Consider the following 27,681-nt stretch of genomic DNA (forward strand, 5'->3'; position numbering starts at 1 on the left):
TAGAGGAACTTTTGACAGGATGTCCTGAGGCCACATACCTCCCTTTACATCAGATACAATGCCAGTGGCTTAAGACAGTATAACCAGTAACGTTGAAATTGACATTAATGTAAATGGTTAGCGCTTTTTGGCAACTGTCCATTTTAAACGTGGATGTTTAAGTGGTGGGGACTGTATCTGCACCCTCTAGATTCTCTCAACCAATTACGTATGTTGTAAAATATTTCCACTGATACACTACTTTCAGTAAGTCTTTCTAGAGGAGCTGCACCAAAGGCCTTACTGAAACCAAAGTACACCACATGCACTGCCTTAACTCGATCAAGGCTTTTGTCACACCTTAAAAAGGAAACCAGTAAGTTAGATTGGCAAGACTTCCCCTTCATCAACCCATATTTTCCTTTTGGTGTGATCAGAATCATTTGTTCATCACCCCAAGGATAGGGTGCTAGAGTAGCTAATCACAAAGTGGCAACATTCTTAAAAAAACATTACTCTATTGCAGGGTTTGTTGCATATCATGGTCGATTCAGTCTTGTAGTACCTCCTGCAACCACTTTGCATTGCAACAAGATAAAACAGATAAATTTGAAACTGAGCCACAATATAAATTAAGGCAGATGACCAAAAGCTTGGTTAAAGAGATATGTTTTAAAGAGCATCTTAAAAGGAGGGGAGATAGAGAGGTTTAGGGAGGGAGTTCCAGAGCTTTGGGACCAAACAGCTGAAGGTACAGGCACTGATGGTTGAGCAGCAAGAGGGTAGAATTTGAAGAGTGCAAACATCTTGTAGAGTTGTGAGGCTGAAAAAGATTAGAGATAAGGAGGGGCAAGGCCCTGGAGTAATTTGTAAACAAGGATGAAAATTTTGAAATTGAGGCGTTGTTTAACCAAGTGCCAATGTAGGTCAGAAAGCACCGGGGTGATTGTGACTTGGTGCGAGTTAGGACATGGGCTGCAGAGTTTTGGATGACCTCAAGTTTACATAGTGTAGAATGTGGGAGGCCAGCCAGGAGTGAGTTGGAGTAGTCAAGTCTAGAGGTAACAAATGCATGAATGAGGGTTTCAGCAGCAGAAGAGTTGAGGCAGGTGTGTAGGTGGGCAATGTTAAGGAAGTAGAAAAAGGCGGTTTTAGTTATGCTGCGGATATGTGGCTGGAAACTCATTTCATCTTATTCAGAGTGCTCTCAAGACCTCATGACTTCAAAAGGCATATTTATGATTTGTGGTGGGACTTTAAAAATGTAATATTGAAGCATTATCCCACTTCACACGATATGGAAACATGCTCTTCCTGGCACCTGATTCAGCAGGTTTGGTTAGCAACTAGCTAAATCATATGCACCAGGCTCAATTGACAGTTTGTGCCTAGTTAATGGAGTGGTCATGGTCCCATCGCCTCCTGGTTTGCTGAGACTTACCTTCCAGGATCCAATTTGCATGGCTCATGGCAGTTGATGATCTTGGAATAGTTGGTGTTTATAATACTTAAATCCCATTTAGAATTCAACAACTTAATTATAAAAAAGTGAAACAAATTTTGCAAAGTTTCAAAAATTTATTTTCAAAATAAATATAAACGTGTATGTCAATTAAACTTTTCAAAAATGGATTTCAATTAGTTTGTTCAGTATTGGCCCTTGCAGGATCAAAAAGGGTCATCGTCAATACTGTCTTTAAAGCAAAGATTTGTTAATCATCATCAACTGCAAATCCAATTTATATCAGGAAACAATTTTTATTTAAGATAGGTAGCAAAAGTTTGGCCCCTGAACATCAGCATGTTCCAAAACACAATGCAAGACTTTTAACAGTATTGCCCCTGCCCTCCCAACATTATTTAAAGGAAATACAATGCAAGAATGTCATCTGTGACACTGCCCCCCATAAAAATTACTGCATTTGATATCCAATTTATTAGTCATTTTACTGCTGCCTATATACTGCAGCGAAAGGGGCCCAAGCCCCCTCGTAGCCAAAATGGAAATGGCAAACCCAACACATCCTACCAGCAATTTACCTTTGTTGACACCACTCTTTTTAAAATCGATGCTACACAGTATAATCTTTCAACAAGGGTTTCAGCACTTCTGGCACTAGATAATGCCCATGCTGTGTTACCTTTGGCCAACTTTGCTGTTGGAGGCAACCTTGTAAGGCAAGAAGAGCCTTTCTGGTGCTGATTGTGCCCATGGGCAAAAACACACTTTTTTGATGCAAATGTTTAATTGGGTTGTCTGTGCTATAACTTTCAGGGCACCACGATAAGAGATCACACTGGGACAGCATTCTGCAGTATCTAAAAATTGTAAAATCAAGCCTTCATCTCTTGGGGCAGGAAGATAGGAGTCTAGATTTATTGTAGAAATTGTGTTTTAATTGGTAACCTCAAATCCCTATAGCTTTCTTCTACCCTCATTTGAAATATCCAAATTCAATATTGTTGATAGGGATGAGATGAAGTAAGGTACGAGGAGGCTCGTGTGGAGCACAAACACAGGTATAGACTTGTTAGGGTGAATGGCCTGCTTCTGTGCGATAATATTCAATGTAATTTGTAGCTTCAGATGTGCTTAGGGATCAGGGCTGAAGGGGGAGGAGATCAGGTCTGTAGGGGGTGGGGGGGGAGAACTTTTTTGGGCTAAGCAATAGAAGTGCTCGGCAACATCTCATTAGATGCTGATAAGGTGACGATATATTTTTACATTATAAAGTTCACCCTGGAATTCCTGCCAGTCCACACATTTCTGAGAGTGCAGAGTGGATGAATGCCCTGAAAGCGCTCTTTAAAAGAAAAAGCATAAACATTGGAAACGTACACCATGTCAATCAGCACCTGAAAGGGATATCAGAATTCATGTTTTGGGTATAACTCTATCAGACTTTTCCGAAACGCACAACATCTGCCAAGGATCTTAATTTGTCATTCAAAACGAAACTAAAAAAAATGCAAAAATCCAAATTTCTGTAGTACAATATAAACACATTTTTTGTAATAATCACATTACACAACCAGGAACTATGAAACAATTCTAAGCATTTTAGCCCAACTTTTTGAAAAGGAACATGAAAACCTTACTTGCCTAGTCGTAAATCCAAGCAGTTTAGAAAAAGGCAAGGTTATACCAGGAAGCGATATCAATCTACGTACATGCTTAATGGGAATATTTTTTGTTTTAAAAAGCAATATAGATGCTTCTGGTTTAAAAGCAACAGCAGGTCAACAAGGGGAAAAAAAAGTCAACGGCCAATTGAAGTTTGACAAAAGTTATACAAACTAACAAGAGATTTAATATTTCTCATTAAGAAAATGAATTAAACTATATACATCTCAACATTCAACTGTAGCTTCACGTGACTTGTGACACTAACGGGCAAGTAATGCTTGGAGAACGGTGTTACCCATAATACACTGCTCCCAAAAAAGTTGCAAGAAAAAAAAAATGCATTTGTTTGGTTTTACCATAAAATTTTGTGTGGGTCATTGCATTCAATTATGGTACTAATTAGAAGTGCCCCAAATAGGAGAGCATGCACACACAAAAAAGGTAGATTTCAGTCTGTGCACCATATTTATTTTTAATCTTTTAAGTCCTTTTTTGTCCCCCCAAAAAACTTGTCTTTATCGGACATGCCCACACAATGCATTAAGGGTAACATTACACATGGTTTGCTTTTTCTTGGGGTGGAGGAGAGGTAAGGTTCTCAACATGTAATTTCTGCTGATTGAGGGGCAGAGTGTTCAACACCTCCCACATTGGCATTCGAGTTAGTATTTGAGTTTGGGTTCTGGTTCAACCCCGTAGCTGGGTGGCTATAAAACTTCGCAGCTTCCCCGGTGTGAGATCGGCTCCTGTTGCCATCTAGGGACACGGCGCTGGATCCGGATGCTGAACGAGATCTCATTAGACGAGTCATGCTGGCTGCAGGCACTTCAGATTAAAGAACAGGGCAAAAAGAGAGAACACATGGTTAACCAGATACAATGATAGTGTGCTACTATTGTACTGAATTCACATCTAAGAAAAATGGTTTCTACTTACTGTAGCCCATTCCTTGCACAAAGTATTTAAATGCCTCTGTAAGCTTTGCTGGCTGCAAAAGGAAAACATAAGAGTGAAACCTCTGAAAAGTTTAACAGGTTTTAATTTCTATCCTATAAAAATTATCTATCTTGCTGACAAGAGAATACTTTCTTAATGCTGTCCCTTTCATTTGTCATGTGGCTGTGTGTGCCAGAATGCATGATAGAACCCCACTCTATTCTCATCTACCCGCCCTGCTTCCCCCCAAAAAATCCACAGATGGGAGACAAAGCCAGTCCTTATATTTGGATGGAACCCTCATGGAAAGATACCTCCTTTAAAGAAAATGAAAATGTTACACGAGTTATGTTACAGTCCATTTTACGCAGCAAGTTTCAAACATACCTGAACAACTTGTGGCTGTCCTCCACAGTCAGACATCTATTTCAAATAAAGGAGAATGGTTAATTCAAACTCTCATCTAAATTATGGCCATGGTATAGCCCATTATTTAATGACTTAATTATTCTCTGAATGAATGACTAGAGTTGGATTTGCCACATTAGAGAGTCATTTATTTAACTTGCTCATTTTGATAAGTTGGGAGTGAATGCCAATTTTTGGGAAAGATTGCTGTTCATCATTGCTCTATCCTACAATTACTTTGCTGGAAGTGGTCATTTTAGTTTCAAAGATGTCTATATGCATTGTAACTATTTTCAAGGTTAACTTTCTTCAAAAAGGAATTACTCCCAGACCCAAAATCCATGCCCAGCTGTTCTCAGGAGACCAGTTGCTCAAGCTATGTCGATACCATTATAACTGCACCATGATATACATGGCTCCACCTGGTTCATCTTATGAATTCCCCTCCCTTCCCTGTGGGCAAATGCAGCTTTCACTCAGCTATCTAGATGTATGGCTGAAATCAGCAACGATCATGGGAAATTTATGAACCTATCTCCTACCCTGGGGCACATCATTGGTTTCAACAAAATGTACCTCGAATGGCCCAGTGGTAAACAGAATGTTGTCAGAGGTATAATCTTTGGGCAGAGATGTTACCCAAGGCTCTGTCTGTGGGTGTAAAAGATCCTATGGTAGGCAAACAGCAAGTGTTCTGTTCAACATTAAACCTTCAAATCACCATCTTCAAAAGAGATTAAGTGGTCATTTATCTCATTTGCATTTGTGGGACCTTGCTGTACACACATTGAATGATATGTTTATTTACACAACCGTGTGTACACTTCAGAAACAATTAATTGAAATGTAAAAGGCACTATGTGGTTTTATTTTTCCTTTCATCTCTTTGCCTCCACCTAACTTTCTTTCCCTTACCATCCTCACTCACTCCCAACACATCAATAGGAGGATCAAAAAATATTGGGATATAGTTCTAATGAGCATCAGCACCTCACCCAAACTGAGCCGAGACCAAATGCCAACTGGCTATTTGATTGCAGAGGACACCATAGCCAAGCCCAATTCCATCCTCACCAGGACATCCACACATTTTTCCGCGCCTGCCTCACCAAAGGGAGCACAGGCACACCAACAGCTTGGACATAATGCAGGACTTCTGGCCTATATAGCTTACTAATTTTTGAATGTTCATAGTGGGAAAATGCAGTAACAGGAAGAGACCAGCTGGTCCGTCAAGCCTGTGCCACACATGTTTTTCTTCAATTAATTAACAGAATGAATTGGAACACTATTCTGGCTGTCTGAAGGGCAATGCAGAATAGATAGGACAAGATGCACATTTTCGACTTGTAAAAATATTTAATACAGAAGATTGAAAAATAATTTGAAATGATTCATCCAGCAATTTAAGTACACAATAAATGACGAGAAATAATTACTTTTAAAAACTGCCTCAAATGGAAGAGAAAACGCCTTGTAACAAATAGACTGGCTTTGGGTAAAGTGTTATAAAAGACGCTAACAGCACCAATATTGGTTAACAGTGATATTACCACGGAAAAATCCATGTTTGTCAGTTTCACTGATTGCTGGCTATTGGGGGTGCGGGTTGCATAGTATAGCCAGTGCCGGAACAGTGAATCACTGACCGCAACTTCAAGATATCTACATTTAGATGCACATGTGCTACATCCTGAAGTTGCAGTCAGTTTCAAAGGGGTCATAACGGCGATTACCCACCACAAATTCTGGCCCATAATGTAGGTTGACGCTTCATACAGGGGTGCCGTCTTTCAGACGTTAAAACCAGAGGCCCCATCTGCCCTCAGATGGATGTAAAAAATCTCATGGCACTATTCCAAGAAGAGCAGGGGAGTTCATTTGGTTTCTTGGTCAATATTTATCCCTCAATAACTGTCTCCTCCCCTGCCCCATATTAAATAGGGTACAGTAAGTCCCACCATCTGCATTTACAAAACTCCAAGTTATATGCAACTTGGGAACAGCTTACATTTTCAGAGTAACTCCAACCAATTTTCAGCACAACACAGCAAGAATAATATGTGCACGTTCAATACATGATGTTTCACTTCTAAGACATTATGAGGAAAGAAAAAGCTAGCAACTAGAATGACTCAGGAATTCAATAATAAGATCCTAGGCATTTTAGTTTGGGAACAAAAACACTGGTCTGAGTATATATATTTTTCATTCATTCCTGGGATGTGGGTGTCGCTGACAAGGCCAGCATTTATTATCCTTTCTCAATTGCCCTCGAGAAGGTGATGGTGAGCCGCCTTCTTTAACCGCTGCAGTCAATGTGGTGAAAGTACTCCCACAGTGCTGTTAGGTAGGAAATTCCAGGATTTTTACCCAGTGACAATGAAAGAATGACAATATATTTTCATCAGGATGGTGTGCGACTTAGAGAGGAACTCAAGAGGTGGTGGTGTTTACATGCACCTGCTGCCCTGGTCTTTCTAGGTGGCAGAGTTTGTAGGTTTGGGATTTGCTGTCAAAGAAGCCGTGGCGAGTTTCTGCAGTGTATTTTGTAAATGGTATGCACTGCAACTACGTTGCGCTGGCGGTGGAGGGAGTGAATGTTTAAAGTGGTGCCGATTATGCATATGTCACACAGATAATTGCATTTAGTGCATAGCGTCAAATACATCAACCATTTCTTAGCATCCAGTGGGGAGTCACATCTTCATTAGTTGCTGGAACATTTCCTACTCCACTGGCATGTGCATTGCAGTAGGCATTAAAGTAGCAGCTTTGTGCTGTACTCTGCCAATTACTAGCACTCCAAACAACGTTGGGTTACTCACATAATAACTCAAAGGCCGCTTACTTCTCAATAATCTGTACACTTAATGGTGTAAGCCACACAGTAAAATGTCTGTGCATCATGCATGACATCTATTTTCCCGCAGACTTACAGGTGAAACACAAATACCTGGTGAAAAACTGCAAGGTTTGTGAAATTTAAAGGGTAGGAAATTCAGTACCTTTTGTTTACAGGTTAAGGTACAGAGTGCTTTATTATTGTAGACTCATTCAAAAATAAAGTTAGTAGCACAAGTACAAAAACTGAAGATATTGCCAAGGGAAGTTATTATAGATATTCAATTTTGAGTTGACAGCTGTCAACTTATTGAAGCTTATTATAATTCAGTGGCTTCTAAACCTAAATGGTTGGACAAATAAGTCATATTGAAGTGGTCTGCCTGAGCAGGTTTACTCCAAGTCTCACTTTTGAATTATTGATCTCAGTCAAAATTGAAGCAGATTCTGTAAACAAGCACTAGGTCCAATCTCAAAATTTGGCACAGACCACCACTTGCAGGATAATTTTACAGTGCATTTCTAAAAGGACATCCCCATTACCCTATTCTATCTTGTCCTCCCCAAAGATTGAAACTAACACAAAAACTGTTTACTATGTAAAAAAGAGACTTTGATGAGGATTATAATCTTTAATACCTCAAGATTGAATTTTTTTAAAACTTTAGGTTCTAACCCATCCTGGTTCAAACTGCAAGCGACAATGGCTTCTTTGGCAGCAATGAAAACTTCAGTATTCTCAAACTAGTTCGAAAGCCAATTAAAACAGTACGCCAACATTTTGCCTATGTGCAGTTACATTGCATTACCTTTAGCAGAGTAGTCTTTGTTGGATCAAGCTTAGTATTACATTCAACCTGAAAGAGATCATCAATATTTTATCATTAAGCACTTTTATATAGATAAGTGATCAGCTTCATGCCCAGCCAGGAGAGGGTCCCAATTTAAATAAACACATCTTGCACAATCTGAACAACAGATGAGACCTACCCACATGGTTTCAATTACAATTTGGAAAGAGAAGCTGCTTTGTGTAACAGACAGGATTATCCACAGGCTTCGAACACAATTTAAATACAAGTAAATTCTACCCAAATCAATAGTTTGTCACTAATTTTTGCTCCTCAAGGCGATCAAGGAGCCATTATTTAAGCGTGAATTGCACCAGCAACTGTTATGAAGTTATCCAAACTTAATGGTGAGAAGACCTCGGACTCCAAGTCCATTTTCACCAACAACGATATTCATTATTGGAGTCTTCCTGGTCTGTATGGCTTGACAACTCACTGGATAAATCCACTTAGCTATTGGGGAAATCATACTCAATACATTTCAATGTTGTAGGATACATTCCTAATATGATATAAGTTTTAATTCATTATTTCAAACTGCTGCATTACTCCGACTTGCACCTACCAATACTTCGTCCAACTGCTTTTCAATGCATCAGATTTCAAGCTTGAAAGAAAAATCTAAAATTGCACAGCAAGGTGCTTCTTACAGTATGAAAATTTCACATGCCCAGTATAATGATTTAATGTCATTCTAGTGCAGAAAACAATTTTTATTTGGCACACCTACTGGTGTTTCAGGAATCATGCCAATTTAATTCCTTCCAGCTTGTCACAACATAGTTGAGTTCACTTATCCCTTGGGTCATCTATCCGAGCTTAAGCCAATCACGAGGATGAATACTTGGGGGGACAAAAGTGACCTGAAGCAATCTACCTCACTCCATGGTAGTGAGTACCTGGTCTCCATTAAGCACCACTTTCCAATGTTATTGTGAAGAATATGAATATGCAGATGCAAACACAATCGTAGTGTAGATTTCTGAACATTTATGGACAAATATTAAAGGGTATTGAATCTCTACATGATTGAATTCAACACATTATAATCTTTATAAAGGATATAGATTTTCTTGCAGTACGGATTATTTTGCAACAAGTAAAGGCAGCAATGAGGTTTATGCTGGAGCATGAGTAGGCAGGCCATTTTGGTCTATTATTCCAGCAAGAGTTAAGGGAGCTTCAGTTAACTTCAAGAACTTGTGTTTCACTAATAGCCACTTGTAATTAAAAACACTGAACTTCAGTAGATTCCAAGAAAGCCAGACTTCTGGGAGTGCGGCGGGGGTGGGGGTGCACCGTGATCGCGGGGTCAGGCCAGCGATTGCAGGAGACGGCAGCGAGGAAGGATTTCAATTTGTTCATGTCATGAGTTCTGTGCATGCGCCACCTGGTGGCCAGGAATGGTTCCGGATAAGGGAGGTTCAACCTGTACAAGTCAGCACTGGGGAATGGAATCCATTTGATTCAGCTTCTTTATCCAGAACTCCCTTATCCAAAACCACCCGTCATCCAGAACCCTTGCTCAGTATCTGTACCATCCAATTTAACGCGACCACTCCTCATCCGGAACAGGTCAGGTCCAGAGGGTTCCGGATAAGGGTGGTTCAACCTGTACTGGAATACTGGTATTGGTGAAAAATAAAACTCCCTCGATAAGATCCCACAAGAAATTAACTCAAATGTGAGCACTCCCGACTACCCCAATTTAAATGGCACTCAAAATTAAGTAACTGCCGTTTCCATTTTTGTGGTTATATAAAGGCAAAGGGTGTTAGCACAGGGGAATTTGAGCAAAAGCTCAATGGGCAGCATGGTTGCCATGTCCTCAATAAGCAGTTAGCTTTGTAAAAACTCAAAGTTTGAACAAGAAATTAATGTAATCAGGATAATAATCGCAACATACCACAGCATCCACTGCAGGTGAACTGTCTCCAACCACTAGCAAAGCAGGACATCTACAAACAAAACAAAATATTGATCAGCACAACTGATACTTAATAGCTAGACCATATGGTCTCACCAGTAGTTGGTGCATTAAGAGACCTTCCCACAATAGAGTCTAACTGGTTGGCCTATGCAAGTAAAAGTTTTGGAAATACATGTAAAAATGTTTTTTTTAAAAATAGCTGTTTTAATCATGGCTGGAAAAGGCTGCAAGATATTTGGGGGCCGAAATTGCCCACCGCTGGAAATGGGGTGCACCTACCGTGTTTTGTCTGTTTTTACCAGTGTGATTGATGCGATAGCCTTGTGAACAAAATTCTGCTCATTGGCTTTTTTTTCAGTGGACTGGAAGTCGGTCATATTGGGGGCAGATGTGCGGCAGTGAGCAAAGTTCACACACTAGAGGGGCGGAAGTTGTGGAGCAGACGGAATGTCCGCCGCTGTCAGTCGTTGATGACGTCATCACGGTGCCATGTCACCACGGATCTCCCCTTCACTTAAAAAAGGGAGATCGGTACGATTCTTTAAGTTCGGCCCACTGAGCCACCAGGGAGGTTTTCAGCTGGGACAGCGACCTCGCACCCAAGAGGGGGTGCTAGGCTGCCTGTTGGTGGTTCAGCCGAACCCATGGGCATAATTGTCAGCAGTTGGCCGACAAAAAAAAGGCGGTCACGGCAGTAGATCCTCCCCTTTATGGCAGCCGCACGGCCATTTTAGAAGCACTGCATGGTGCACCGGCAGAAAAAGCTGCTGGTGGCACCGAGCAGCAACATCAAGATTTTTTTCGGCGGAATGTTGCCATCGGGGGGGAAAGAGAATATCGGCGGTGTGCATTCAAGACGGTTCGACAGCAGCAGAGCAGTAGTGGGGGGAGCAGCTCACTGCCAGGATACCACAGGAGTGGAATTTTCAAAATGGCGGCCATTCAACAAACAACATTTAAAAAAAAATATCGGCGGCCATTGCACTCCGCGGCGTGACCACTGATTTCCAGCGGCAATAGGTCTTAAGGGAAGGGCAATTATGACCCCTTGGACTTTTAATGACGAGCCGGACTCAAAATGTTCCAGTCTTTTATTGCACAACCCAAAATATTCCTCACTGCTATTATAAATCTCAAAACAAAATCAGGCTAGTTTCTACCCAACATTTCCAAATTCATCTTCTGGAAGTTATAAAAGTACTGCTAAATAAATCAAACTCACTGTAAGGTAGGAATGTTATGATGCGTTCCAGGAAGAGGGCGCTCAATATTCAGGTCTCTTCGGCTGCAAGGAGAAAAAAACATCTTTAAGTGGGTCAGTTTGAGAGTTAAATTGCTGAGGTTAAAAAGTCTTCCTTCAAAAGAAAGCCAGTAGGAGCTTTACTTTCTTTAATTTGCATTTCCCCCTTTATAGCCTTCTCTCCTTCCCCAACGCTCCATTATTCAACCCAATATGTTCTGCTAAAACTACACTATGTAACTGTACTGGTGTTTTAAACATTAAAGCCATTCATGCACAAGTGTGTCTAACATATTCCAACTTCACAAAGCCACAGTGGAAATTCTTATTTTGAGAGCATGTACCCCTAAATTCCTCCCCCCGACTCCCTCCCTCCTTTTGACAACCTGAGGTTGAGATGGTTAAGGCCCCAGACTTGAAGTAATGTTGCTTTGAACAAGCAGCCAGGGTATGCAAAAGTGGTCCATGACTACTGCTTCTGGTAATTTTTCCCCCCTCCACCATGTCTGTTTGAAAAGCAGTGCCTGATCTATACTCTCTCCATTAACTAGTACCCTGATAGAAAAACAGCAATTGAGGATTTAGCAACTGGTTGCAATGGCCAACGGTTTAATGGGGTTTACCCACACAAGTTCAAACTCTGCTCAAGTGAGTTATCGCAAATAACACAGAAACATGTAAAATAGGTGCAGGAGTAGGTCATTCAGCCCTTCAAGCCTGCACCACCATTCAATAAGATCACGGCTGATCATTCACCTCAGTACCCCTTTCCTGCTTTCTCACCATACCCCTTGATCCCTTTAGTCGTAAGAGCCATATCTAACTCCCTCTTGAATATATCTAACAAACTGGCCTCAACAACTCGCTGCAGTAGGGAATTCCACCGGTTAACAACTCTGAGTGAAGAAGGTTCTCCTCATCTCAGTCCTAAATGGCTTACCCCTTATCCTTAGACTATGTCTCCTGGTTCTGGACTTCCCCAACATCGGGAACATTTTTCCTGCATCTAACCTGTCCAGTCCCGTCAGAATTTTATATGTTTCTATGAGATCTCTCTCATCCTTCTAAACTCCAGTGAATACAGGCCCAGTCGATCCAGTCTCTCCTCATATGTCAGTCCTGCCATCCCGGGAATCAGTCTGGTGAACCTTCGCTGCACTCCCTCAATAGCAAGAACGTCCTTCCTCAGATTAGGAGACCAAAACTGAACACAATATTCCAGGTGAGACCTCACCAAGGCCCTATACAACTGCAGTAAGACCTCCCTGTTCCTATACGCAAATCCCCTAGTTATGAAGGCCAACATGTCATTTGCTTTCTTCACCGCCTGCTTTACCTGCATGCCAACTTTCAATGACTGATGTACCATGACACCCAGGTCTCGTTGCACCTCCCCTTTTCCTAATCTGCCTTCGTGTTTTTGCCCCCAAAGTGGATAACTTCACATTTATCCACATTATACTGCATCTGCCATGCATTTGCCCATTCAGCTAACCTGTCCAAGTCACTCTGCAGCCTCTTAGCGTCCTCCTCACAGCTCACTCTGCCACCCAGTTTAGTGTCATCTTCAAACTTGGGAGATATTACATTCAATTCCTTCATCTAAATCATTAATGTATATTGTAAATAGCTGGGATCCCAGCACTGAGCCCTGCGGCACTCCACTAGTCACTGCCTGCCAGTCTGAAAAGGACCAGTTTATCCTGACTCTCTGCTTCCTGTCTGCCAACCAGTTCGCTATCCACGTCAGTACAGTACCCCCAATACCATATGCTTTAATTTTGCACACCAATCTCTTGTGTGGAACCTTGTCAAAAGCCTTTTGAAAGTCCAAATACACCACATCCATTTGTTCTCCCTTGTCCACTCTACTAGTTACATCCTCAAAAAATTCCAGAAGATTTATCAATCATGATTTCCCTTTCATAAATCCATGCTGACTTGGACAAATCCTGTCACTGCTTTCCAAATGTGCTGTTATTTCATCTTCAATAATTGATTCCAACATTTTTCCCATTACTGATGTCAGGCTAACCGGTCTATAGTTACCCGTTTTCTCTCTCCCTCCTTAAAAAGTGGTGTTACATTAGCTATCCTCCAGTCCATAGGAACTGATCTAGAGTCGCTACTGTTGGAAAATGATCACCAATGCATCTACTATTTCTAGGGCCACTTCCCTAAGTACTCTGGGATGCAGACCATCAGGCCCCGGGATTTATCGGCCTTCAATCCCATCAATTTCCCGTCTAATAAAGATATCCTTCAGTTCCTCCTTCTCACTAGACCCTCGGTCCTCTAGTACTTCCGGAAGGTTATTTGTGTCTTCCTTCGTGAAGACAGAACCAAAGTATTTGTTCAACTGGTCTGCCATTTCTTTGTTCCCCATTATAAATTCACCCAAATCTGACTGCAAGGGACCTACGTTTGTCTTCACTAATCTTTTTCTCTTCACATATCTACAGAAGCTTACACATCATTACACATCACCCAGTCTAGGATGGCCAGCTTTCTAGTTGGTCCAGAAAATCATCCCTAATGCACTCCAGGAAATCCTCCTCCACCGTATTGCTACCAGTTTGGTTAGCCCAATCTATATATGTAGATTAAAGTCGCCCATGATAACTGTTGTACCTTTATTGCACGCATCCCTAATTTCTTGTTTGATGCTGTCCCCAACCTCACTACTACTAGTGGAATAGAAAAGGTTAATCCGAATTGATACACTACTTGAACTAGGACAAAAAAGGTACCAACGAGCAAATGGCAAGTCAGGAAGCACTTCCTCACATAAGTGATTAATAACTGGATTAGTTTTCTCAATTGAGTGGTGGAAGCAAAACCTGGAGTGATTCAAGGGGCAGTTGGATGCTGTGTTGGATGGGAGCAAGGGAAGGGGGAGAACTGAAGGTTTCTTTGCAAGGATGAGCTAGGTAGGTCAATGGTCCATAATCAGTATTGTTCTTTATAATTAAGTTCACGTTCCACCATACCTTGGCCTGCACACTGGTACTTCAACACATTATACCACAAACTGAGGAATATTTGAATTTGTCTCTACAGAGTTTACCATTAAAATGGTGCAATCCAACTGACTTGTATCGTCCACAGGTAGCCAGTACACATTGGTCAAAGTTGTATAACAAAAAAAAATGTACCAAATCTACTTTCTAGGGGGTTATGGAAGACATACAGTTCTTGGGCTGGAATAAAAAGCAAAATGAATTGATTATGAGGTCTTCAGCTCCCAATTGTCCAGTTCCCCAAACCTATGTAATGAGTTATTGTGAAACAAGAGAGAAGATGCACAAGGGAATAAGGGATCAAACAACACAATCGTTTTACCAAATTATTTAAAAAGCTATCAATTGAACATACTGTCTGCTGATCTGCAAATGAAGTCAGTCCTTCAGTTCCAAATTTTCTCTTGTTGTTTGATGCCACTAATTTGCCAGCCTTGGTTCAATAGTAGTACTCTCATCACTGAGTCAGAAGGTTGTGGGTTCACGTCCCCCTTCAGAGACGTGAGCACATAATCTAGGTTGACCCTCAGGAAGTACTGTTGGAGGTGTCGTCTTTTGGATGAGATGTTAAACCGAGGCATAGTCTGCCCTTAGGTAGACGTAAAAGATCCACGACACTATTCGAAGAGCAGAAGTATTAGTCCGATGTCCTGGCCAATAATTATGCCTCAACCAACATCAAAACTACCAAACAAAAATATACCTCAATGGCTGTAAACGATGATGTGAAAGGTGCTATGTCAATACAACAGTGTGGGAGTAACTTCACCACACGGACTACAGTGGTTCAAGAAGGCCACTTCTCAAGGGCAATTATGGACGTGCCTGGGACGCCCACATCCCATGAAATGAATACTTAAAAAAAAAAAGTCTTTCCTTCTTTCTCTAACTCTTGCTGGGGTACGGTTTCAGAGTTGTTCTTGGGTATCTCACCCAAGTGGTCTTTCTACCTTAGCTACCTAGATAGGTTTAAAAAGGACCTATTTACTTTGAAGAAAAGCAGAAATATGGCTGATTTGATTGAAGTTTATAAATAATAAAGGGACTCAATTGTGTCTTCTGACAAATTTGAATTAGATAGTTGGGAAGGACCAGGGTTATACCCATACACAAAGGTAGAACTCTTAGATGTTTCTCCTTTTCATACAGAATAGAAAACCTACGGAATAAGCTGCTGGCTCATGTTATCATCGAATCATAGAAATTTACAGCACGAAAGGCGGCCATTTCGGCCCATCGTGTTCCCGCAGGCCGACCCAAGAGCTATCCAGCCTAATCCCACTTTCCAGCTCTTGGTCCGTAGCCCTGTAGGTTACGGCATTTAAGTGTACATCAAGTATTTTTTAAATGTGGTGAGGTTTTCTGCCACTACCTTTTGGGCAGTGAGTTTCAGTCCCAAACCACCCTCTGGGTAAAGAGATTTCCCCTCACATCTCCTCTATACCTCCCCCAATTACTTTAAATCTATGCCCCCTGGTTGTTGACCCTTCTGCTAAGGGAAACAGGTCCTTCCTAGCCACTCTATCCAGGCCCCTCAATTTTATACACCTCAATCAGGTTTACCCTCAGCCTCCTGTGTTCCAAAGAAAACAGACCCAGCATCGCCAATCTTTCCTCAGCCAAAATTCTCCAGTGCAGGCAACATTCTTGTAAATCTCCTCTGTACCCTTTCCAGTGCAATCACATCTTTCCTGTAATGTGGTGATCAGAACTGTACACAGTACTCCAGCTGCAACCCAACCAGTGTTTTATACAGTTCAAGCATAACTTCCTTGCTCTTGTATTCCATGCCTCGACTAATAAAGGCAAGTATTCCATATGCCTTCTTAACCAACTTATCTACCCGGCCTGCTACCTTTAGGGATCTGTAGACCTGCACTCCAATGTCCCGTTGTTCCTCTACACTTTTCAGTGTTTTACCATTTAACGTATATTCCCTTGCCTTGTTAGACCTCCCCAAATGCATTACCTCACACTTATCCGGATTGAATTCCATTTGCCACTGTTCTGCCCACCTGACCAGTACATTGATATCTTCCTGCAGTCCACAACTTTTTTCTTCATTATCAACCACACAGCCTATTTTAATGTCATCTGCAAACTTTTTAAGCATACCCCCACCAACATTCAAGTCCAAGTCATGGATATATGCCACAAAAAGCAAGCAACCCAGCACTGAGCCCTGCAGAACCCCACTGGATACAGCCTTCCAGTCACAAAAATACCCATCAACCATTACTTCCTGCCTCTGAGCCAATTTTGGATCCAACTTGCGACTTTGCCCTGGATCTGCCATGGGCTTTTACTTTCATGACCAGTCTGCCATGTGGGACCTTATCAAAAGCCTTGCTAAAATCCATATACACTGCCCTCATCGATCCTCCTGGTTACCTCCTCAAAAAATGTAATCAAGTTAGTCAGACACGATCTTCCCTTAACAAATCCATGCTGACACATTACAGAAAAGATATGATTGCACATGTTCCCTTAACAAATCCCATGATTAATCCAGGTCTTTCCAAAAGATTTATCCTGTCCCTCAGGATTTTTTCCAATACTTTTCCCACCACTGAGGTTAGGCTGACAGGCCTGTAATTACTCAGTCTATCCCTTTTTAAACAAAGGTACATTAGTAGTCCTCCAGTACTCTGGCACCACATTTGTAGCCAGTTTTGAGTCCGTCAATTTGCTGCATGCCTTCAAGAGAGCTAGACTTGTTTCTGGCTGAATCGGAGATCACATTATCAAGGAGGTAAGTAGCAAGCAACATGCCATGGCCAATGTGGTCTCCTGGACTAGTTTCAATTGACTTGAACGGGGTTGGAGGGTAATTATCCTGATTTTATTCCCTAATTAGCCTTGGGTTTTTAATGTTTTTTCACCTCTTCCTTGAGATTACAAAAGCCCAGGTGGGTAGGGAATCTCTTACATCGTGAAGCATAAAGATTCACTACTGCATGGGACAGGCTAGATGGGCAAGCTGGTCTTTTCCTGTCCAATGTATTTTGCATGTTCATGACAGCTTAGATAGCATATGCTGGCAAAATGTATCTTACCACAGTTCAGCCTGCTCCTGCCTTCACCAAATGCCCAGATACATATGTCCAGCAGGAGTCAGTACTATCAGGAATAAGAATCCTGGCTGATTTTATCCCCCTCCTGGCTCAGAGGCATGGGGGCCCATGATTGTGCCACAACTGCAGCCTTGCTAAAAATAGCAGAGTCTGCAAGTGAACCTGGTAACTTTAGGCCTGTATGGCTTTGTGCTTCACAGGACAGTGCCTTTACCCAGGACATGTGATTTATTTTATTAACAGCTTAAGAAAATGAAATGGGATCCAGTCCAGCTACTTTACCTGTTGTATGAATCAACAAAAAGCTGCAGGTTGGTGTGATTAAGCTCATTAGAAATGTGAGTGCGGTACACCTGGATCAAACCTGGTTTAGCGTTCATTTCATCCTATAAATAGATTGCAAATATATTAGACAATGTTAATTGCAATATGATAACACACCTAAATTACAGGATACTTGGGCAAAATTAATAAATGGCAGTGGACAAGGATTGACAAGATTTTACTTATAAAAATCACATTATTTTATGCAATATAATACTTAAAAACTATTACAAATCTACAGTTGCTCCAAACTTGGCTAAATATGGACCCACATCTTCCTTTAGTACACCAACATTTTCACATCCACCATCACTTTTAGAAACTAAAGGAAATATTTTCTATCTCCCCAGAACTGCATTCTCTACAACCAGCTTCTCCCAGCTCCCCCTCTATCACCTCCAGAGCTTGCTGGCCTGCAAATTCCATCCATAATTCTGCCTTGATTCTCTATTATCATAGCTCTCTGGAAAACCCTTTTGTTCTAAATCTCTCTGCCCCTCTCCTCCTTTCAGCAGCTCCTTAAACCCTACCACTTTGAGTAAGCTCTTGTTCACCTGTTCTAATATTTCATGTGGCCCGGTGTTGCATTTTGATTTATAACGCTGCTGTAAAGTGCCTTGCTACGTTTTATTACATGAAAGGCGCTATATAATTGCAAGTTTGTTTGCTCTTGATGTTCCTGCGCCGTCATAAGAACAAAACAAATCGGAGCAGGAGTAGACCATTTGGCCCTTCGAGTAAAACCATTGATGGTCGGGTCAGATTATGGCCTTCCCTTCCCTTCTCCTTGAACTCACTCTAGTGCCCCAAGAACATGAACCCTTCCCTCCTTCTCCAGCCTTGCAGCCCCACATTGACCTGCCTCATATTTCCCTCCATAAACAGCCCAGTGCAAAACCATCCGGAGACCTCAAGCTTGATGAATTATATTTTAGTTTAGTGCTTCACTCTTAATATGTCCTCTATAAATATATTTGTCTCCATGTTACTGGTTCAGAGCATGGGTATTTTCTGCTCTGCTTTCCTGTTCCAGGATGTTCTTCCCTCTGGCACCAGGGAGGCAACTTACCATTCGGGATCTGCTCAGGGCTACAGAAGAGGCTGTCTATTCCCCTGACTATAGAATCTCCCACCACTATCGCTCTCCTAATCCTGTGCCCCACCTGCCTCTCACCCCTGCCCCACCCAGGGTGGCCTCCTGCTATCTGGTGCCACACTGTTACTCAGGAAGACCATCCTCTGAGTCACTGTCTCTATCCACCTTACACTCCCCAATACCAGGTATCTATTGGACAGTTCCAGTATTCAGGGGCTCCTTCCATCTGTGACTGCGGTGCCCCTCCTAGATGGTCACTCACTTCCTTCTTTCTACTCAGCCCCTGTCCTATCCCCTCTTCCTGTGTGAACCCTCTTCCTGTGTGAACTGCCGGTTCTTGCTCAAGATCTTGAACATTTGTCAAGACAGAAATTGTATTTGAAGTAGTTTGTTAACCTAATTGATTCCATTCTCATTGGATATATTCAAGAGGTAGTTGTATATGGCCCTTATGGCTAAAGAGATCAAGGGGTATGGAGAGAAAGCAGGAAAGGGGTATTGAGATGAATGATCAGCCATGATCTTATTGAATGGTGGTGCAGGCTCAAAGGGCCGAATGGCCTACTCCTGCACCTATTTTCCATGTTTCTATGTAAACTTTAGGTTTGCTTACCATGGATACACCTGTTCAAAATTGGTAGGATTTTTCACAATGTTCAAATTTTAAAATCCAATGACAATTTTACATTTTGTTTTTACATCAATGACCTGGGAGCCAATATTTTTTTTAATTCTTGGGGTGTGCATGATGCTGACAAAATCACCTTTTTTGAGCATCCCTAGTTGCTCCAAGGTGGAAGTGAGCTTTCAACTGCTTCAATCCTCATAGGTATTTTGTAGCGAAAACCATCATGGGAGCAGCCCGATATTGAGCCAGCAAATATGACTGAACAGCAACAGATGCCCAAGTTAGGAAAGTATGCAACTTGGTGATGGTTTTCCCACAACATTGTGATTCTTGTCCTTCTCAATGGTAGAAGTCACAAGGCAGCAACATGCTGTCAAAGCAACTTTGGTGAGTTACAGCTTTGGCATTCTGTAGATTATGTATGCTGCAGGTAGAGTGTGCCAGTGATGATGAGGGGTGGGGGGATGGGGGAAGAGTGCCAATCATGTGCTCCCATCCAGGCGAGTGGTTACGTATTCCATGATGGACCAGACTTTTGATATTTGGCCTGGCGGAGATGTTTGACGAGTCAGGCTGGCCATTCATCAAAGTACCCGGTCTTTACCCTACACTTATAACCATAATATTGATATGGCTGATCCAAGTTAAACTTCTGGTCAATAGGCACCCCTCTTTCTCTTTCTGCCCCCCAAGATGTTGATGGTGGGGAACTCTATGATGGCAGTGCCTTTGTAGATCAGGAGGAAGATGTTGGAGGTGGTCATTACCTGACAAATTGTACCCGCCACTTGTCATCAAAAGACTGCATGTTATCCAGGTCTAGTTATAAACTGACATGAGCTGCTTCAGAATCAGGAGTTGTGAATGCAATACACTGAAATCATCAGCAAGCAGCCCCAATCCTGACCCATGACAGAGGGAAGGCCATTGAAGGTTCAGCTAAAGATGGTTAGGTGGAGAACAATGCCTGAGGAAGTCCTATAGCGATGTCCTGGTGCTGTTGGAGGATTTTCTCTTTAAACCCTCGCTACTTAGTTTTGATATAGCTCTTTGATACTAAACTTTCAAATGCTGTTTTAATTTCAAGGGCAGCTACTCACTTGTCTTCTGGCATTCAGTTCTTGCATCCATATCTGGATCAATGCCATGATAGGGTGTGGAGCCAAGTGGTTCTGGCAGAATCTGAATTGATGGTCAATGAGCAGGTCAATATATTCCCGATTGGGATGGCCAAATTTGTATGCCGACTCAGCACGGGAACTGGAGCGCAATGTCGTATGTCCACTTCCTCTCTGGGACGGTACTGGGGTGTTAACTGCGGGAATTTTCCAGCACTACACGGAGCGCCGCCTGGATCACAGGGCCCTCCCCTTCCATTAAAGGGAAGGGCACACTACCAACTCTGCATCGGGGAGAAGGGGCCACCACTGGGGAGTAGGGTGCCGTGGCAGCAGCCCAGCACAAAGCGGAGTGCCGGGCTGCAACATCACGGAACGGACCCTGCGAATTCTGGGGAGGTCCCAGCGGATTGGAAAACCACAAATGTAAAGCCCCTATTTAAAAAAGAAAGCAGGAAACTATAGACCAGTTAGCCTAATATTTGTCAGGAAAATGCTGGAGTCCATTATTAAGGAAGCAGTAGCTGGACATTTGGAAAAGCATGATTCAATCAAGCAGAGTCAGCATGGTTTGATGAAAGGGAAATCATGTTTGACAAATTTTCTGGAGTTCTTTGAGGATGTAACGAGCAGGGTGGATTATATAGGCATCGGCTCCCCAAGGATTGTTGGACATTATCTGGACATTGCGTTTTAATATTTCTCACTGCAGAAAAGCTGGAAGCGTGTTGTGGAAGGTACTTTTCCATGTTGTACTCGAAATTCACATCTGATGGGCGGGGGTGGTCTGGGAAGTTACAATGGCCAGGATAAGGCAACTTATCACAGGTAATGGGCAAAGAGGGACCATTTTTTTTTTTGGAAATTCGTAGCCAATCGTTCCAATTCTTTGTCAAATCACAAACGCCAGAGGTCACCTTGCACACGCCAAATATCACTCTGCGCCAATGCTCTTAGCCAAAAGGCCTAGAGCCACTGCACCGTTCCTGGAAGTACTGCAATACCAGGTTCGTGCCATGGAGGTGGATGGGTCAGGTCCCCCACACACCTCCGTGGAGGTGGATGGGTCAAGCCAGAGGGACCATTGTTAAGTAATGTGAACTTGTCAGATATGAACTGGTCAGTGATCAAGCCATTACCTGGATGAGATAACCGAGAGGGGGATATCCAGAACAATAGAAAGCTATTAAGCCCCAGACCGGTTGGAAGCGAAACCCCATCAACCAGCCATCAGTGGAATGCACAGAAGCCACACAAACAGGAAGCCTCGAAACAAGGACAAACTTTATTCAGCCAGACAAGGCAAACAGTGTTGGGATATAAAAGGTGGCCGTGTGGCCACAGCTCTCTCTCTTGCTTCACCTCTACAAGAACTGAGCACTCCGTCTGGGATGTAGAGAAGAAACCACTACGGAACCAGAAGAGACACATTTTCACCAGGAGAAGCAGCGAGTAAGCCAACGAATCGGTGAGCATCATCCCTGCCCACATATCTTTAAGATCACAGCCACTGTGTGAGGAGGTGTCATGTGGTCTTCCAACCAAGCCTTAGTAAGGATTTTAGTGGGGACGTTTTTCTGCAAGGACCAAAGGGGTACGCCCAGCCGGTAGGTACAGATTCGGGGGTACACTGTGGCTCCGAGCAGAGGGTTTAGAAGTTGGGTACTTCGCAATTGGAGCAGTTTATACATGCCAGGGTGTTGGATTATACTATATCGTCACTGTGTTTACTTGTAGTTTTGCTGTGTTGAGGTAGCTTTAATAAAGCATTGCCAGTTGAAACCAAGGTATTTGTCCGTTCATCTGTTCAGTACAGTAATCACTCCCAGGTCTAGCAAAAAAATTTACAATTCAGGGGAAACCGGTGGATGCTGTGTATTTGGATTTCCAGAAGGCATTCGATAAGATGCCATATAAAAGGTTACTGCACAAGATAAAAGTTCATTGAACTGGGTGTAATATATTAGCATGGTTAGAGGATTGGCTAACTAACAGAAAACAGAGAGTTGGGGTAAATGTATCATTTTTCGGTTGGCAAACAGTAACTAGTGAGGTGCCGCAGGGATCAGTGCTGAACTATTTACAATCTATATTAATGACTTGGATGAAGGGACAGAGTGTAATATAGCCAAGTATGCTGGTGATACAAAGATGGGTGGGAGAGCAAATTGTGAGGAGGACACAAGCAATCTGCAAAAGGATATAGACAGGCTAAGAGAGAGTGGGCAAAAATTTGGCAGATGGGAGTATAATGTGGGAAAATGAGAGATTATCCATTTTGGCAGAAAAAAAAAATAGAAAAGCACATTATAATTTAAATGGAGAAAAATTGCAGAGTGCTGCAGTATAGAGGGACCTGGGGGTCCTTGTGTATGAAACACAAAAATGTTAGTGTACAGGTATAGCAAGTAATCAGGAAGGCAAATGGAATGTTGGTCTTTATTTCAAGGGGGATGGAGTTTAAAAGGAGAGAAGTCCTGCTACAACGGTACAGGGTATTGGTGAGGCCACACCTAGAGTACAGAATACTTTTTTGGTATCCGTATTTAAGGAAGGATATACTTGCATTGGAGGCTGTTCAGAGAAGGTTCATTCGGTTGATTCCCAAGATGAAGGGTTTGACTTGAGGAAAGGTTGAGCCATTGGTGATCATTTTCCAACAGTCTATCGACTCTGGATCGGTTCCGATGGACTGGATGGTAGCTAATGTAACACCACTTTTTAAGAAAGGAGGGAGAGAGAAGGTGGGTAATTATAGACCGGTTAGTCTGACATCAGTAGTGGGGAAAATGTTGGAATCAATTATTAAAGATGAAATAGCAACACATTTGGAAAGCAGTGACGGGATCGGTCCAAGTCAGCATGGATTTATGAAGGGGAACTCCTGCTTGACAAATCTTCTAGAATTTTTTGAGGATGTAACTGGTAGAATGGACAAAGGAGAACGAGTGGATGTGGTGTATTTGGACTTTCAAAAGGCTTTTGACAAGGTCCCACACAAGAGATGGGTGTGCAAAATTAAAGCACATGATATTGGGGGTAATGTACTGACGTGGATAGAGAACTGGTTGGCAGACAGTAAGCAGAGAGTCGGGATTAATGGGTCCTTTTCAGAATGGCAGACAGTGACTAGTAGGGTGCCGCAGGGCTCAGTGCTGGGACCCCAGCTATTTACAATACACAATGATTTGGATGAGGGAATTGAGTGTAATATCTCCAAGTTTACAGATGACACTAAGCTGGGTGGCGGTGTGAGTTGAGGGGAGGACGCTAAAAGGCTGCAGGATGACTTGGACAGGGTAGATGAGTGGGCAAACGAGAGGCAGATGCAGTATAATGTGGATAAATGTGAGGTTATCCACTTTGGTGGCAAAAACACGAAGGCAGAATATTATCTGAATGGCGGCAGATTAGGAAAAGGAGGTGCAACGAGACATGGGTGTCATGGTTCATCAGTCATTGAAAGTTGGCATGCAGGTACAGCAGGCGGTGAAGAAAGCAAATGGTATGTTGGCCTTCATAGCGAGGGGATTTGAGTATAGGAGCAGGGGAGGTCTTACTGCAGTTGTACAGGGCCTTAGTGAGGCCTCACCTGGAATATTGTGTTCAGTTTTGGTCTCTTAATCTGAGGAAGGACATTCTTGCTATTGAGGGAGTGCAGTGAAGGTTCACCAGATTGATTCCTGGGATGGCAGGACTGACATATGAAGAGAGACTGGATCGACTAGGCCTGTATTCACTGGAGTTTAGAAGGATGAGAGGGGATCTCAGAAAGATAAAATTCTGACGGGACTGGACAGGTTGGATGCAGGAAGAATGTTCCCGATGTTGGAAAGTCCAGAACCAGGGGACATAGTCTAAGGATAAGGGGTAAGCCATTTAGGACTGAGATGAGGAGAAACTTCTTCACTCAGAGTTGTTAAACCTGTGGAATTCTCTACCGCAGAGAGTTGTTGATGTCATTTCATTGGATATATTCAAGAGGGAGTTAGATATGGTCCTTACGGCTAAAGGGATCAAGGGGTATGGAGAGAAAGCAGGAAAGGGATGTTGAGGTGAATGATCAGCTATGATCTTATTGAATGGTGGTGCAGGCTTGAAGGGCCGAATGGCCTACTCCTGCACCTATTTTCTATATGCATTGGAGTTCAGAAGAATGAGAGGCGATATGATCAGAGCTTAAGATAATGAGGGGGCTCGACAAGGTGGGTACAGAGAGGATCTTTTCACTCATAGGGGAAACTAAAACTAGGGGACATAGTTTCAGAATAAGGGGCCGCCCATTTTAAACTGAGATGAGGAGGAATTTCTTCTCAGAGGGTTGCAAATCTATGGAATTCTCTGACCCAGAGAGCTGTGGTGGCTGGGTCATTGAATAAATTTAAGGCGGAGATAGACACATTTTTGAGCGATAAGGGAATAAAGGGTTATGGGGAGCAGGCAGGGAATTGGAGCTGAGTCCATGATCAGATCAGCCATGATCTTATTAAATGGTGGAGCAGACTCGAGGAGCCAAATGGCTACTCCTAGTTCTTATAATTGGAAAGGTCGTGATTGACAAGTGTGCTGACGTGGATTGAGAACTGGTTGTCAGACAGGAAGCAAAGAGTAGGAGTAAACGGGTACTTTTCAGAATGGCAGGCAGTGACTAGTGGAGTGCCGCAAGGTTCTGTGCTGGGGCCCCAGCTGTTTACATTGTACATTAATGATTTAGACGAGGGGATTAAATGCAGTATCTCCAAATTTGCGGATGATACTAAGTTGGGTGGCAGTGTGAGCTGCGAGGAGGATGCTATTAGGCTGCAGAGTGACTTGGATAGGTTAGGTGAGTGGGCAAATGCATGGCAGATGAAGTATAATGTGGATAAATGTGAGGTTATCCACTTTGGTGGTAAAAACAGAGAGACAGACTATTATCTGAATGGTGACAGATTAGGAAAAGGGAAGGTGCAACGAGACCTGGGTGTCATGGTACATCAGTCATTGAAGGTTGGCATGCAGGTACAGCAGGCGGTTAAGAAAGCAAATGGCATGTTGGCCTTCATAGCGAGGGGATTTGAATACAGGGGCAGGGAGGTGTTGCTACAGTTGTACAGGGCCTTGGTGAGGCCACACCTGGAGTATTGTGTACAGTTTTGGTCTCCTAACTTGAGGAAGGACATTCTTGCTATTGAGGGAGTGCAGCGAAGGTTCACCAGACTGATTCCCGGGATGGCGGGACTGACCTATCAAGAAAGATTGGATCAATTGGGCTTGTATTCACTGGAGTTCAGAAGAATGAGAGGGGACCTCATAGAAACGTTTAAAATTCTGACGGGTTTAGACAGGTTAGATGCAGAAAGAATGTTCCCAATGTTGGGGAAGTCCAGAACCAGGGGTCACAGTCTGAGGATAAGGGGTAAGCCATTTAGGACCGAGATGAGGAGAAACTTCTTCACCCAGAGAGTGGTGAACCTGTGGAATTCTCTACCACAGAAAGTAGTTGAGGCCAATTCACTAAATATATTCAAAAGGGAGTTAGATGAAGTCCTTACTACTCGGGGGATCAAGGGTTATGGCGAGAAAGCAGGAAGGGGGTACTGAAGTTTCATGTTCAGCCATGAACTCATTGAATGGCGGTGCAGGCTAGAAGGGCTGAATGGCCTGCTCCTGCACCTATTTTCTATGTTTCTATGTTTCTATGTGTGCCATTTTTAAATTAGTACGTGTCACATGTCCCCACCCCGTGAACCGAGTGAAGCCCGTTTCGTGACCCGCAAAACTGACGCGGGCATTGCCCGCGGCGGTCTCATGGGGCGCTGCCGAATTTTTGCTCCGGGATGAAAATGAGATTCTGCACACGGTGATGACAATGTCATAGTCGGCACAGCGGCCCAGCGCGCTACCGGTTTGGTCCTCCGCTAACTCCTGCAGGTGGTGGTAGCGGACCCGCGCGAGGAGTCATTTGTGTCTCAAATTAGGGTCGTTAACGGGGCGCAAACAATTCTCCACCTTTGTCTTAACAAGAATTGTGCAGCAGTTATTCCTACCAATGCCATCATAGACAGCAATAGGTATGTTGATGAGGATGAGATCAAGCAAGTTACTTCCTCATGTAGATTCAGTCTGGCAGCTACATCCTTCAGGACTCAGTCAGCTTGGTCAGAGGGGGTACTATTAAACAACTCTAGGACTGTTTAATAGCACCACCAAGAGTAAATTCTGTGCCCTTGTTTTCCCTCAGAGCTTCCTCCAAATAAAATGAAGTAAACAAATTCATCAATTGGAGGGAGGGGAGAATGAAAAGATGACAATCAGCTAGTTTCCTTCCATTCAAATCAAAACAATCATGTCATGACACTGCATGGGGTAGAAAGATAGGGCCCAAGTTTCGGCCTCAGTTGTTCCTGATTTTTTGGAGCAACTGGTGTAGAATGGAGTCTCTTAGAAATTCAAATTCTCGGCATTTAGTTTGCTCCAGTTCTAGTCAGTTAGAACAGTTTCACTTTGGAACAGAATTTTTTTTTCAAAAGGGGGCGTGTCCGGTTACGGGTCGGGTCGGGGGGGTGGTGGGAGGGAGGTCGGTTCGGGTCAAGGAGGGGGGGTTGGGTCGGATCCGGTCCGGGGGGGGGGGGGGGGGGGCGGCAAGCAGGAGTCGGGTCGGTGTCAGGTCCGGTCCGGGGGCGGGGGGGGGGGGGGGGAGCGGGAGTCGAGTCGGATCGGGAGGAAGCAGGAGCTGGGCGTGGGAGGAGCCTTATGCACGCAGCCCCAGTGAGGCCATTCGGCCAGGGCTAGGGGCTGCGTGCTTCGGGCCCCTCCCACACAGTTTTGGGCGCCTGGAGCTACTACACATGCGCGCCCACTGTAGCGCGCATGTGCAGAGGTCCTGGCACTGTTTTCAGCGCAGGGACCTAGCTCCGCCCTCCACAGCTCGTGCTGCGCCGCGCCGAGGGCCAGAGGACCAGCAGGAAGCCGGAGAATCTGGAAGTTTTTTGTAGGCGCACTTTGTGGCGCGAAAAACGGGCGTCCAGGTCAAGGCTGCGCCGTTCTAGGCGCGGCCCAAAACTTGAGCCCATAATGTTGAGGATTCGAAGGGAGACTGAAATTATGAAAGCCTACCCTAGTTA

General features: G+C 43.3%; 1 protein-coding gene across 3 annotated transcripts in view; it reads right to left on the minus strand.

Annotated features, from left to right (window-relative positions):
- Positions 1–1,537: 1,537 nt before the first annotated feature.
- The window catches only part of LOC139277198 (protein NDRG1-like), a 112,411-nt gene continuing 86,267 nt past the window's right edge, over positions 1,538–27,681 (minus strand). For all 3 annotated transcript variants that reach the window (XM_070895360.1, XM_070895344.1, XM_070895351.1), the window contains 7 exons: positions 17,692–17,795; positions 11,298–11,360; positions 10,052–10,103; positions 8,104–8,151; positions 4,430–4,465; positions 4,043–4,094; positions 1,538–3,931 (listed from right to left, as the gene is read on the minus strand). In XM_070895360.1, the coding sequence (XP_070751461.1) occupies positions 3,705–3,931; positions 4,043–4,094; positions 4,430–4,465; positions 8,104–8,151; positions 10,052–10,103; positions 11,298–11,360; positions 17,692–17,795 (582 nt within the window). In that variant the 3' untranslated portion in view covers positions 1,538–3,704. The remainder of the gene's footprint in view (positions 3,932–4,042; positions 4,095–4,429; positions 4,466–8,103; positions 8,152–10,051; positions 10,104–11,297; positions 11,361–17,691; positions 17,796–27,681) is intronic.

The sequence above is a fragment of the Pristiophorus japonicus genome, chromosome 1 (genome assembly GCF_044704955.1).
Source record: "Pristiophorus japonicus isolate sPriJap1 chromosome 1, sPriJap1.hap1, whole genome shotgun sequence".
Taxonomy (NCBI): domain Eukaryota; kingdom Metazoa; phylum Chordata; class Chondrichthyes; family Pristiophoridae; genus Pristiophorus; species Pristiophorus japonicus.